The 15185-nt window shown below is 41.6% G+C and overlaps 1 protein-coding gene across 1 annotated transcript in view; it reads right to left on the bottom strand.

The window, feature by feature from the left end:
- Window positions 1–2842: 2842 nt before the first annotated feature.
- Window positions 2843–15185, bottom strand: part of LOC111961498 (oxysterol-binding protein 2) — a 25511-nt gene continuing 13168 nt past the window's right edge. The window contains exons 5-14 of the mRNA XM_070441709.1: window positions 13378–13501; window positions 13028–13097; window positions 12718–12852; window positions 11893–12138; window positions 9432–9552; window positions 7652–7755; window positions 7146–7241; window positions 6824–7008; window positions 6407–6627; window positions 2843–6247 (exon numbers count right to left, since the gene is read on the bottom strand). Of these exons, the coding sequence (XP_070297810.1) occupies window positions 6105–6247; window positions 6407–6627; window positions 6824–7008; window positions 7146–7241; window positions 7652–7755; window positions 9432–9552; window positions 11893–12138; window positions 12718–12852; window positions 13028–13097; window positions 13378–13501 (1445 nt within the window). The 3' untranslated portion in view covers window positions 2843–6104. The remainder of the gene's footprint in view (window positions 6248–6406; window positions 6628–6823; window positions 7009–7145; window positions 7242–7651; window positions 7756–9431; window positions 9553–11892; window positions 12139–12717; window positions 12853–13027; window positions 13098–13377; window positions 13502–15185) is intronic.

Raw genomic sequence — 15185 nt, 5'->3', positions numbered from 1 at the left:
TAGAATATCAAATGAATGAAAATACATTTAAATTGATTAAAGGTTCATTTTGTGCATTTTAATAGCTAAAATGGTACGTGTCCCACTATCCAAACACCATTCAGGGGAAGTGGGACAGTATTCTAAGTCTGATTTAGTAAAGTGTGTGTGGCGTACAGCAGGTCAGCCACCAGGGGGAGACTCGTCGAGGCCTGGTGACAGACCGAGTATACATCACGAGGCGATGGCTCCATCTGCTGGAAGTGCCAGGTCTCGACGGGCTCTCCAGCCAGGACTAATTGGGGCTGATTGCGGATTGGTGGGTAATCAAGGGCTGATTGCTCACCAGCTGGTTTGCGCTATCATTTGTTTTTCAACAGGACAATGACCCAAAACACACCTCCAGGATGTCTAAGGGCTATTTGACCAAAAAGGAGTGATGGAGTCCTGCATCAGATGACCTGGCCTCCAAAATCACCCGACTTCAACCCAATTGAGATGGTTTGGGATGAGTTGGACCGCAGAGTGAAGGAAAAGCAGCCAACAAGTGCTCAGCATATGTGGGAGCTACTTAAAGACTGTTGGAAAAGCATTCCTCATGAAGCTGGTTGAGAGAATGCCAAAGCTGTCATCAAGGCAAAGCGTGGCTACTTTGAAGAATCTATAAACTATACAAATAAAGAGAGTCACACACTACATATATAAACTCCGTAATTTATTGGGTAAATCACCAACATTTCGGCGTCACCGTGCCTTCTTCAGGGTAATGTCATAAATACTTGAACCAGGTTATGTAGACAAACAGTGCAATTAGTGCAACCAATGATAATAGTGAGGGGTGTGTCATAATGATTAAGTTAATTAGAATGAATTGAGTGAAACTGTTAAGAAACAATAGTTTATGGCAAAAGTTTAGTTTATTGTTCATAAGAAGGGCCTGAGATCAAAGTCAATATTCAGACCAGTTTTTATTCTACTTTGAAGAATCTAAAATATATTTCGATTTGTTTAACACTTTTTTGTTACTACATGAATCCATATGTGTTATTTTATAGTTTTGATGTCTTCACTATTATTCTACAAAGTAGAAAAATAAACCTTGAGTAAAAAACCTTGAGAAGGTGTGTCCAAACTTTTGACTGATACTGTACATCCAGGATATTTCACATCAGTGTATCAGGTGAAGAACAAGGAATGACCTATTCACTGTTCGCAATGCAATTTCCTTTTCCTTTTCCTTTTTCCATTCATGTGTATAGCCTAGCCCATTAATACTTGTAATTGAATTATTAGACTACCTGAATACTGAACTTGTAGCCACACCAATCAGCTCAATAGAAAACTCATTATTTGTATCCTTGGACAAAAAATGGACACGATGACCATAGATCTGCACTCAAAGGCATGCCAAAAGTCTGCACAGTGCCAGTTAATCTCTTACTGTAGTGGGCTAAATTAGGGCCATACAGAGTGATTCTTAGTAGTCTTCAACAAATCTACTTTGAAACATAAGTATACACCTCACAAACATGGTTATGGGCTTAAGAAAATAAGACGTCTGTACCCTGTCAGATATAGAGTTGAAATGTATTCAATTTTGAGTTTGCTTCACAATATTACAGTTTATATACATCACAGAAGACTGAAATGTAACAAAACTGTTTGACATAGAAACACCAGATTTCCATTGTTAGAAAAATAATATACATTTATGAATTATACATTTATGAAAAATATGAATAACATTCCACCCATGAGGCCAAAGAGTTTTTGGTCATTGACTGCAGGAAAGGGCTACACCCCCAAGATTAGATTAGCAGGTTTTTTCTTACTGTAAGTGAACATGGCATTACAGCAGCAATATTAGAATTTAAACTATGTGGCACCTGCTGTATGTAAGTGCTACTGCAGCAACAAATACGTATTTGGTGGGTGCTTATCTTTGTCCTATTTCACACATGTAAAAGTGTGTATTAATATTGTAATGACCTGACTAGATCATAAAGGAACAATTGTCCAGACAGAGGGTTGAGTTTACGAATTGACGGTTTATTAACCCAACTTTACACAGGCTACTGTTTGGCCGTAGCCCACGCCAAATAAATGAAAGATACCCCACAAGCCAACCGTGACCTTCTCTTGTGAAGCCCAGACGTAAGAGAGAACAATGGCTAAACCTCGTCTTAACTTCCAATGCTCCATCCCCCTGCCCAACCCCGCTCCACGCCACTCCGCCAACCGCCAGGATGCCCGGCATCAGAACATTCCAGGCATCCCCGTGATTGGCAGATAGCAGGTTGATTGGCATGTCGGACCCCGCGAACACTGGTAAGTACAACCCAACCCACTAATAGCCTACCACATAACACACCGCTGTCTGTGCGGGTCGCTACAATATGCATGTGTAAATTAAGGAAAAATCTGTTTTTGCATATCACAATTCTCCTTAAGACACCCTCCGAGAGTGGAGTCACGACCGGGGTCTACCCATTATCAATGGAGACTCTGAAGCAATTAGGGAAAATTTCAACATTTTCATATTCATAATCTCCATCAACACCCCAACATGTCATTGGAAACACTTGTCTTCCTATATATTTTTATTTACTACAAAACATAGAAACGCACCATTTTCACATATGTAGATGTTGGAGTGGTGCTGGAGATGATGAATATAACATTTAAAAATTGTGAAATGTCCTTTAAGTGCGTTGCTCATGGGCACCTTTGACAGATTTTTCACCTTGTCGTCTCGGGGAATAGAACTAGTGACCTTTCGGTTACTGGCCCAACGCTCTAACCTTCAGAGAGGTCAGTTTAGGGTGAAACATTGATCAAGATAAGCCAATAAAGTGCACATAGGTAGATTTATTTGTGTTTATTGAGTGTTACACCTTGAATACATGTGTGTGCTAGAGACAAGGTGACATCAAACGAGTAGCCTAAAGTGGAGTGTGCAGCCCTCAGTGTCCTTTCACTACCCCATCATGAGACCCCAGGGCTTCTGCTGCTCCTTCATCCAACCAGCAAGCCCATATCAGACAGATAGTCCCAGTGGAAATCTCCTCTTGGCTATGGGTCTTCAGGGAACATCATCCTTCCTGAAGGCTTGTCTCATTTATTTCTCATCTTTGTCTTGAGTTGAGAACTGACACCAAAGCCAATTACAACATTATAGACCATCTCTAATGACATTGCGAGTGTTTGAAAGACTACATTGAGACACTTTGTGTTTGAGCTAAAAAAAGAAAATATTTCCAAAGGCCTAGGGCACAAGAGGTGAATTCACATGTTCTTCTGTGAATGAAGTCTAGAAACAACTAATTGATACTAATGAATGCCTAATTAATACTAGATAACAGTGTATGAGCACACTAAACCATGCATGAGCTACATGTGGTGCCACAACACTAGTTTGAGTTCATTGATTGTGCATGTTTAAATGCCTGCAGTCAAACACAAAGATGTGTAATAATTGAATTACCCACCTCAATTGCACCGTGAAACTCGCCATTACACATGGTATAGTATAATTCATATGATTTCTTAACATTTAAAAAAATATAAGACTTTGAAACATTTCATTGCACAGGGAGGAATCATGAAACAATTGAAGATTTTGTCTGTACACAATTAGGCACTCAAACGAGTGCCTAGTGAAAGTCTACACACCCCTTATAAAGTCTTCACATTTTGCTGCCTTAAAATACAGTACATCTAAAAAATTGATTCAATTGGATTTTTGTTCCTACTGCCTACTTCACATTTCCAAAGTGAAAGAAAAATTATAGAATTTTCCAAATTACAAAACAAAAAAATAGAACGAAGATGTCCTGATTGTGTATGTCTTTAGACCCCAGAGTTAATACTTGGTGGAAGCACCTTTGGCTGCCATTACAGCTGTGAAACATTTTGAATAAGATTCTACCAATTTTGCACAACTATTAGGGCAACATATATCCATACTTTGTCAAAATTGCTCAAGCCCAGTAAATTTGGTTGGGAGTCGTTGGATGGACAGCAATATTCAAACCTAGTCTTAGATTGTTAAGCATATTTAAGTCAGGACTGAGACTGGATCATTCAGGAACACTCAAGACCTAAACGCCAATCTGGTGTGTCTTTCCCATCAACATTAACTCCTCAGTCCCTGCCAGTTACCAGCATACCCATAACATGATGCTGCCACCACAATACTCGAAAATAGAAAAGGATCAACAATATTGCATTCACACCCACATTACTGACCTGTATGACAAAGTGAAAAGAATAAAGCCTGTTTTAAAAAATCCACTCCATATCATCCATTCTGTTTGCAACAAGGCTGTTAAGTAATACTGCAAGACAACACGGCAGACATGGACTTTTTTGCCCAAATTAAAAACTACAGGCTTGGGTCAAATCCATTACAACACAACACTGAGTGAAACCCTCAGTTTTTTCAAGTAGTGTGGTGGCAGCAACATGTTATGGGTATGCTTGTCACCGGCAGGGACTGGGGAGTTTGTCAGGATAAAATAAAATAGAAAGGAGCAAAGCCCAGGTTGAAATTTAGAGGAAAACCCACCTCAGTCTTCTGAAAAGCTAACCCTGGGAGTTTTATTATTGTGGGATGATTACACAATTTAAAACGTCAAAAACACCAGAATGGATTTCTAAGAGGTGTTGAGTGTTCCTGACTTAAATTTGAGGTTTGAATATTGCTGTCCATCAATGACTCCCACCCAAATTTATTGAGCATGAGCAATTTTGATAAAAACAATGGATAAATGTTGCCCAAAGGTGCTTCCACCAAGCATTAACTCTGGGCTGTGAAGACATACGCAAAGAAGACATCTTTGTTTTTTATATAGTATTAATTTTGATATTTTTCTAGAATTCTCTTTAACTTAAAAATGTGGATACGGTTGTGTAGATCGGTAGGAAATAAATCAAATGTATTCCCTTTTGAGATTACATTTTAAGGCAGCAAAATTAATTCACAAAATGTGAAGACTGTGCAAGGGAGGTGTAGACTTTCACTAGCGACTGTATGACCAACATTTGAGAAATCAAGACATTTGAACAAAATCGATATAATCGTGGGTAGCTTGTTACATCCTCAAAATTCCCCTAATTATTTTAGGTCTGTACTAATCTCGTGGACAGACACACGTAACATAACTGGTATAGATTTTAGTTCTGGGTCTCAGAGATTATGTCTGTACAGATATTAAATCAAAAGTGCCCATAGTGATACCAGCGTCCTCTACACCTGTGTTTTCATGCACTGCAGAAAAGCAGTTTGTTACAAACCTGGGGAGTGCCTAGTTGTTGCATGGAAGGAAACATAATGTTCCATATAGATATGTAAAGTATATTGGAGATACTTGAAGTAGAGAGTCGTGTCTGTTCTGGTTACTCTATTTCTATGTGCAGCTTTTTGTTTCATTACCTTTCAGTTAGACAAACATGGGGAGCTTTATCTCCTGACATTCCTATTGGCCAGTGCAACATAAATGCAGGCCTCTATATCTCCAGCAGGAGGAACACTCTGTTCCTAACCAGCTCAGAGGAACAGGACATCCTATCCTATCCTAGCACCAAAACCCAAACTCTTTCACTTTCCTTCTGGCCTCTGCCTATTATTGTATAATATTATATACTTACGCTAGTTATTACCTTATTACCAGATCAATGGGGCACCAGGCACCACCATACATACCAGCTCAAAAACATATGGTTTTCCATGCAGTAGCTATTTTCTAACTCTTTCCCTCACACTCAAAATATTCTGTCATAAATAGTTATTTGTCCGACTCACTCACGCTGTTGCACACACACTCACACACTCACTCAGTGAGTGAGATACACACAGGTGTTATGATACAGAGCCTGTTTGATTAGAGAACTACATCGGGGAGGGGGACAGATTATGTTTATATCTCAGTTCTTGAAGTATGGGAAGTTTACATTATTCTCAATGGAGGGCTCTGTCTTTCTGGAACACACACAAATACACATACACAGACAAAGAGCTGTCCACATCTCCATGCGTCTTCAGCGTGTGGATCCTCCCTTTGCTTGTCGATCAGTCCCTCAGCTCGGCCCTCCAGTGATGATGTCACAGTCCCAGGGGCAGAGTCTTAGAAGATATCAGGGCATTGGCTCCAGTCCTGTCTGTCTTTGGACTCCCAGTATCCACCCCTGTACACGTAAGTGCTCTCCCCCGTTGAATCATCTGTCCTCCTCTCGAACCACAGCGGCTGGAAGCCCTCAAAGTCTTGCCCTAAGGAGTCAGAGACACAAACGTACACAGATGTTCCTCAATATGGGTAACATTTTGCTGACATACACTGTATCACAATTGTCAAACTTTCTCCTCCTAGTCTCTATACTGTAATCTCTCTTGAGATATCTTATCTAGTCCTTTCACTCCCCTCCTCACCTTCTTCCAGGGCCTGTGTGGCCTGTGCCTCCCTCTTCCTTCTCTCCAGCCTCTGTCGTTCCTCCAGACGCTGTTTGTGGGCGTTGGCCTCGTCCCACAGCCCCGACTCCATCAGCCGTTGGTCGGGCCTCAGGCGGCTGTCAGTGGGGGCCACGCCCTCCTCAGGCTCGTTCAGGGTCAAGGCCAGGGAGGAAAAGAAGTGCATGTTCTCAGCATTCTCCCTGGTGGGTGGAGAAGGCACTGAGGTGAGACAGATAGGATGGACAGAGAGGGAGAGGGCGAGTAGCAACGGGTAGAGAGGTGGAAGTAAGATAATGTGCGAGGATGCAAGAGGAATCAAATAACTTGTATAAATAGGTTAGCGTGCATTATGTGCTATAAGGCTGACTTCATAATATGCAGGCAGGCTGATCTTACGGAAGTGGGTATTTCTTCCACAGCAGTTTGGGCTGGAGGGTCTGGTAGACAGTCTTTTGTTTGCCCTCTGACCCTCCACATCCCCGGCTGCTTTCTACTATCTTGGCACTCTCCATCTTCTCGTCCCAGGTCCCAGACAGGATATGGTGGGCCGTGCCCTCGCTGTCTGCTACCACACCTGTCACCTGGAGACACAACACCAGAAGAGGGAGGAGACATTGAAAATGGTAAGGACTGCCAGTTTGTTTCTACATGAGCTTTTTCAAATTGTTCCGCATGCAGCACAGAGACCCAAAGGGCAGAGGGCAAACCATGGATTTACCTTGCGTGGGAGGTCTCTGGAGAAGTAACTGTAAGGGACAAACTTGAGGTGGCAGGTGTCCTTGGTCCTGTGGTTGACAATTTCAATGTCCCCAGACTACAGAGAGAAAAACACAGGCTATTTTATTTCAAGCCTCAGGCTGATGATTCTCCTAGCTTTAGCAATATTTACATACTTTCCACAACATGCCAACATGCCTTATGTCCACAACATGCAATATTTCTAGTTTATCAATGTTAGCAGTCTATCGTAATAATTTACTATGGATGTCAATAATCATAGTACGGGACATTGTTTAGAGTGAGAATAGCAGAGCAGTGCATAAAGGGATGGAGACAAATGGGAGAAAACAGATATGATGAGTATTGCAGACATAATGAGAGACAGTAGAGGAAGGCAGAAACCACGGGGCAGATTCTGCAAAACACCGCACACATCTACAAACAGTATGGACAAACAGATCAACACAAATATACAAACACACATTAAATATGTGAAACACACACCTGGTCAATCCACAGTTTTCCTACTATGATGTTGTGCACCGTGGAGGTAACTTTGCCCCACACATAGTGATTCCCACTGGAGTGGAACTGCAGGTGGATACAGCCTAGAGAGAAAGAGATAATTAAAATAATCAGCCAGTGGAGGCACCTTAGAGGAGGAAGGAATGTACCATCCTCCTCTGGAAATTTCATTAAAAAAGAAATTGTGAAACATAAAACAAAGTTATCCGTTTTAGATAAAACTATACTAAATATATTCAAATTTCACCAAATAGTTGACTAAAACACACTGAAGGTGTACAGTAGCCTCAACAGAACTCTCTGGGGTAGCACCATGGTGTAGCCGGAGGACAGCTAGCTTCCGTCCTCCTCAGGGTACATGGACTTCAATACAAAACCTAGGAGGCTCATGGTTCTCACCCCCTTCCATAGACTTAGACAGTAATTATGACAATTTCCGGAGGACGTCCTCCAACCTATCAGAGCTTTTGCAGCATGAACTGAATGTTGTTCACCCAATCAAAGGACCAGAGAATGAAACTAGTACAAAAAGCATAAGCTACAGCTAGCACTGCAGTGGGTAAAATGTGGTGAGTAGTTGACTTAAAAGACAGAGAAATACAATAGTCGAACAAATTAATTTCTTCACAAATGAAAAAGAAGCAAGAGAGAGAGCTAGCTATATTTTGTTGAATTTTTTACACTTTCACTTACTTAGCTGGGGAATGCAGCTAGCTAGTTTAGCCTACTCAAACACCCAACTCAAAGAGAGAAGGATGCTATGTTAGCTAGCTGGCTATGGCTATGGCTATCCAACACTGAAAATCTTCCAAGTCAAGGAAAGCTTTTCGTTTTATTAATTTATTGCCAATGGGGCCCACCGATGTAACTGCTAAACTGCTTGCTTTACACTGTACTGCATGACTGTAGTGGGTTTACTAAAGCGTTAGTTCTAGTAGCTATGTTGACTATGACGTTAGCTAATATGGTGACACAGCGATGTAGACTGTGTAGCAGTTAGCAGTTATGATATGTAGGTTTGACTTGGAGAGGTTTTTTCGCCTGGTCACAGACAGCTGTTGTGTTGTGCAATGAGTGAAGTGAAGGAAAAAGGTGAGAGGAGAGCGCGTAGAATCGATAAGGAATTATACAATGAGCAAAGTGATCATGCTGTTTGTATGTAGCTGCTATGAAAGTGAACTGTGTTTTGCGGGTGATCAGGGGTGTATTCATTCCGTCGATTCTGTTGAAAAACATTCCTTAAATGGAAGCAAACGGAACGGGGATAAACATACCTGAATTTGTCCAATAGAAACACTCGTTAGCAACTGTTTGGATTAATGATTACACCCTAGGTCAGCTAGATGCAAGCAAGCATGTGCAAGGCAGTATTGAATGTGTCACTATTTGTCATCTTGATTACTCACATTTTTCTCTCGACCTATGAACCTACATTGTAAACTTTCATTCGTAGGCTAGGTTGTAACAGCCTCATGATGGGTCTAGGGAATATTTGAGAATGTACAGTAGTAGCCTAAACCTATCAATGTTACATTGAGCTGGGTGAATGGAATATGAATGACAGTCATCCAATATGCTGTAATAGAAATAAGTCCATGCTCATTAAAAAAACATTTGTCCTCCCTCATCTTAAGCGGCACTGACCACCACTTGCAAAATGTGCATTTTTTAAAATAGCTATGTGACATGCTTCTGTATGTGTAACCAGCAATTATTGCATATCGGAGGAACATTCATGTACTGGGTATGCATGGCTCACCTAATGGCATGACAGAAATGTATTTCCCTCTGAACTTGCTGTCGATAGTGATCTCCTGCCACAGGGTCCAGCCTCGCTGTGAAGTCACATGGTGGGCGGCGGCTGGGGGGTGGTGACTGACCTGAGAGAGCAGGAGGAGGATGACATCGTCAGTACGTAGGGGTGTGAACCTTGAAATAAAATTGGGATCCTAAACATTAAGAAAAATCTCTAACTGAAAAACAATGTTTTTGTTTTTTTCCTCTCACAAAATTAAAATCACAGTGCAGTTATCACAAAAAACATTATTTTCCGTGTTATAGCCCAACTAGACGATAAGCTATAAAGGCCTGGGGAAAGTTGTGTAATTTAAATAAAACCAGAGAGGAAGAGGTGAACGTTAGGCTACTTTGGTGAATTTGCGAGGCTTCCAAGACATATGCCCCTTCTTCTCTCTCCCTCGCTCTGGCTCACCTGCTCTTTCTCTTCACTAATGATGCGAGTGTGTGTTCAGTCTTCGGTCTTCCGTGTAGAATATCCTATTCATTGATAATAGGCCATGCTTTACTGAAGCTGCGAGCCAAGAAATTGCGAGTTACAGCAATCCATTACGAGATAGTGGTTTTGATTGCCGAAAGATATGCCTAGTGAATGGTTCTGCCTCAGTCTGCCTGGTGGCTGACCTGCCTATACTGTGCGACTCCCTTCTTTTTATGAAAGATGCGAGGGTTTGTGTTCTCGAAAGTATGGCAAATAATCAGTCTTCTCCGTTCCAAAAATACTGAATCTTAGCAGTTGATTCCTAGTGCAATCGAATCTTGACACTCAGAGAAATGAGAGTCGATGTGCAAGGAGTCGAGGAATCAATTATTTTGGCGTCGACTCTCCACCAATACGTCATCGTCGTTAAGAGTTGGAAAAATGATAGAGCAACAGCAGCGAAGTCCTGTATGGCAATACTTCGAGAAGTTAAATGAGATGAAAATGAAAACTTTGCGAGGTGGAATTGACGACCAGTATTGGTAGTACAGGTGTTAGTACAGGTGTTAGTACAGGTGTTACAGCAACTTGTTACAGCATTTAATAAGTTATTGATAAAAAATGTCATGTCATTACATTAAGATAAAGGGGGATCACAGCTATATTCAATAAAAGTCACAAGTTGATTTAAAACCTATGTTTAACCCTTTATCATGGTGGGTGTCTTGATGGATTTAAACAAAATTGGGTGACATAAAACATAACTTTTCTGTCCTTGCATTTATGGCAGTGTAAGTTGTCGAAATATCATACATTAATCATTAATCAGTTAAATTAGACATTGAACTTGAACCCTGTAAGAATCCTGGATCTAGCTTTCGGACAGTTTTGAAAACAGTGAAAACAGTTGTCTTGAGCACACAAATCCGAAATAATGTATGCGATTGCAAAATCTAAGTCACCTTTCCTTGATACTTGATACTTAAAAACCTAAATCGATACTGTCATTAACGTGGTTCTTCAATAATTATGCATAGTACTTGTTGGATGCGCATTTGGTGTCCAGCTGATTAGTTACAGCGTGAAGATTCCTTCCTGATACATGAAGGAATCTTCCGAATGACAGTCAAGTGACGAAAAGCTGTTGTGATAGCACAAGTGCTGGAAAAAAGGTGGTCGCGAAGAATGTCCAGAATATTCTGGTGTCTCATTCCTTACGCCGGTGAAGACAGTTGTGGCTGGATCCACGTTGGATCGAATACCCCTAGCGAATTGATGTTGATCATCTGTTATTTTCTGCTTGATTTACAGCAGGGTCTCGTTAGATTTATCAGGGAAAGCATCAAGGTAATGAGTTCGTGTTTTCATATGTTTTTGTCTACTGTGCGCAATTGTTAGGATAGACTCTATTCCCATTAATTATTCTGGATATATTGACAACAAAATAAATAGTGGGCTTATTCACAATATGATCTGGTAATGTAATAACAAAATTATAGTACTGGAATAGGCCTAGTACTGAAACAGACATTTCCTCAATTTGGTGCTTAAAGTTCTTGTAATTATTGTTGCCAATTTATACGTTCTCCTGCTCCTTTATAATTACTCATGATTTCATTTTTTATCTGTTTTTGTGAGAGATGTGGCCACTTTCGTTTGTTTCCCGCAACTTCAATATTGTCGTCCTCATATTAAGTGCTTGAAAAGGTTCCATGAAGTCCTTGAATTTGACTTACCATTGTCTGTATGAACCCTGCTTAAAAGATGTATAGTCCTTGTTGTATAGGTGGAGTTATGGGCCAATTTGGATATATTTTCACTTTTAGTACATGTGGAACTGCATGAAAATCCTTTTTATTTTCATTTCAAACCATTTAGAAATGTCACCCATTGGCCCCATTGTTTATAGAAAGATGTGCATCTCAGTGCATCTCTGTGCATCTCAGACATATGTTTCAGAGAGAGAGAGTCTGTGTGTTTGCGTGCGTGCGTTGTGTCTGACCTGCTCGCAGATGGAGCGGTAGCCCAAGTCGTCCAGGCGGTCCAGCTCGTAGGTCTCCCCCAGCAGGGGGTTGAAGGGCTTGGCAGTGCGGTGGATGGTGGTGGAGTAGGAGGACACAGAGAAGGCTGCCACCAGGCACATCTGCTCCAGGGACGATTCACAGCGAGACGCCCGGTCCAGCAGGTCACTGTACTCCAGATCCTCAGTCAGACGCTGCAGCATCGACAGGGGCTCGTTGAAGTTCACCTGAGGTTACACACACAGGAACGCACGCACACACACACACACACACATTGGAGTTAGACCCAACTGAGTTGCTGAACTGTTGCACCATCTATAGCCCTCAAATTCAAATCTGGACTTGGAAGCCAGTTCCACTGCTTTGTTTCATTATTCTCCTCTAATCAGGGTCTGATTTAGACCTGGGACACCAGGTGGGTGCAATTAACTATCAGGTAGAAAAGAAAACCAGCAGATTTGAATACCTGTGCTCTATAGCCACCATGGTTATTATTTTACCCTGCTGGTCATCTATGAACCAGTCTTTAAATCTCCAACCGGTACAGCCAGAAGAGGACTAGCCACCCCATGGAGCCTGGTTCCTGCCTTCTACAGTTATTCCTAACCACTGTGCTTCTGCATCTGCATTACTTGCTCTTTAGGGTTTTAGGCTGGGTATCTGTAAAGCACTTAGTGACAACTTCTGATGTAAAAAAGGCTTTATAAAATACATGTGATTGATTGCTAGAGCTTGCATTTAATACGCACACACTACATAGTGCAAATACTAGTACAGACCGCAGAATCACTTCTCGTTTCTCTTACAGGCATGGGGATCTTGGACAGCTCCTTGCCGATGCAGTTCTTCATGATGCTCCACAAGTTGAGGGAGTAGTTGGGTTTGTCTGGGATGCGGGTGCGTCTAACTCTGCGCAGCTGCATGTTGTCAGAGCCAGCGTCCTGAGAACAAATACATGTCAAACAGTCAGGTAAGCTGAGGTATTATAGGATAGATCTCACCATTAAATATTGTATCATACAATCCCTTAGGCCCTAAGGTAAGATACAGTTGTCCATGGTTTACTACGGCTGGGTATGTAAAGGTGTGGTAAAGAGCAGAAGCCTGCAGACTCACCTTCTCGTCGTGGCTCCATTCATTATTGGGTAATCGTCCGCTCATGATACTCTGGTTACTGGCTGAGCGTCTGAAACACAAACGCACTATGACTACTGTATACACAAAACACAGTATAATGAATTCATTAGACATAAAGAAGTATAATGAATTATACTAGTGTCGTCATATTACATAGCTATATGAATGAGCTCTACTTGGCCCCATGATCAGTAGAAATTAGGTCAGCGACCCTGACTGAGAAAAGAAAAGCCATATACTCTCGCAGTTCCGATGCAAAATACATTAAACTAATGTTTCAACAGCAAACCTTCCTTCATCAGGGTTTCATCCCAGCGACCCTGACTGACCTGTGCTGGGTGTGGTCAGTGGCAGTCACTGTGATGAAAGCAGGGGAGTCCTCCATGGCATCAAAAAATTCTGTGTCCTCATTCTCATCACTGGCATCCCCCTCCCGCCTCCTCTCACCTCCGTCTGCCAGGGACACAAGATCATTCAAATCAAATCAAATTGTATTGGTCACAAATAATTGAAGTCGGGAGTTTACATACTGTCACGATCGTCGTATGGTGGAAGAGAGGAGGACCAAGGTGCAGCGTGATAACAATACATTATTTTTATTGAAGACGAAAACGAAGAACACTATACAAACTAAACAAAACAACAAACCGACGAACGTGAAGCTATATAAACAATGTGCTAACATGCAACATTATACATAGACATAGACAATCACCCACGAACTACCTAATGAATATGGCTGCCTAAATATGGTTCCCAATCAGAGACAACGATAGACAGCTGTCTCTAATTGAGAACCAATCTAGCAACCATAGACATACATACACCTAGACTAGACATGCTCCATAAACATACAAAACCCTAGACAATAAAAACACATACATCCCCCATGTCACACCTGACCTAACTAAAATAATAAAGAAAAAGATAACTAAGGCCAGGGCGTAACACATACACTTAGCCAAATACATTTAACTCAGTTTTCACAATTCCTGAGATTTAATCTCAGTAAACATTCCTGTTTAGGTCAGTTAGGATCACCACTTATTTTAAGAATGTGAAATTCAGAAATAATAGTAGAGAATAATTTATTTCAGTTTTTTATTTATTTCATCACATTCCCAGTGGGTCAGAAGTTTACATACACTTAATTAGTATTTGGTAGCCATTGCGTTTAAATTGTTTAACTTGGGTCAAACGTTTTTGTAGCCTTCCAAAAGCTTCCAAAATAAGTTTTATTTTATATGAATTTTGGTCCATTCTCTTGACAGAGCTGGTGTAACTGATTCAGTTTGTAGACCTCCTTGCTCACACAGACAGCGTGTGGGTGGACCATTTCAGTTTGTCCGTGATGTGTACTCGAGGAACTTAAAACTTTCCACTTTCTCCACTACTGTCCCGTCGATGTGGATGGGGGATGCTCCCTCTGCTGTTTCCTGAAGTCCACGATCATCTCCTTTGTTTTGTTGACGTTGAGTGAGAGGTTATTTTCCTGACACCACACTCCGAGGGCCTCATCTCCTCCCTGTAGGCCGTCTCGTCATTGTTGGTAATCAAGCCTACCACTGTAGTGTCATCTGCAAACTTGATGATTGAGTTGGAGGCGTGCATGTACACATAGTCATGGGTGAACAGGGAGTACAAGAGAGGGCTAGAACGCACGTCGTGGGGCCCAGTGTTGAGGATCAGCGGGTGGAGATGTTGTTTCCTACCCTCAACCACCTGGGGGCGGCCCAGTTGCACAGGGCGGGGTCGTGTTTTGTGTTTTTGTTTGTGTAGTATCTGATTTCTAACTGAGTGCGTGTATGATACAAATGAAATTCTGAAAGACAACCAGCGACATAATCAAACTGATACAGTGCTACTTTGCGTGCAGTGCAGGGATGACCAGAGGAGGGCAGCTTCTTGTGAGATTCCAATCCACACCAAGCAATAAACTGCACCAAACTACCTTCACAGTAAGAGCTTAACCATTGACAGTGTTTTTAATCAGTTGCACTATCAAATATGAAGGAGAGAACAGACTGTTGTGTGTGTGTGTGTGTGTGTGTTGTGGTGTGTGTGTGGTGTGTGTGTGTGGTGTGTGTGTGTATATGTGGGTGTGTGTGTATTGTGTGTGTGTGTGTGTGTGTGGTGG

This window comes from Salvelinus sp. IW2-2015, linkage group LG4q.1:29 (assembly GCF_002910315.2).
Source record: "Salvelinus sp. IW2-2015 linkage group LG4q.1:29, ASM291031v2, whole genome shotgun sequence".
Lineage (NCBI taxonomy): Eukaryota > Metazoa > Chordata > Actinopteri > Salmoniformes > Salmonidae > Salvelinus > Salvelinus sp. IW2-2015.
The sequence above is the reverse complement of the archived record's forward strand: the minus strand, read 5'-3'. Positions and strand labels throughout refer to the sequence as shown.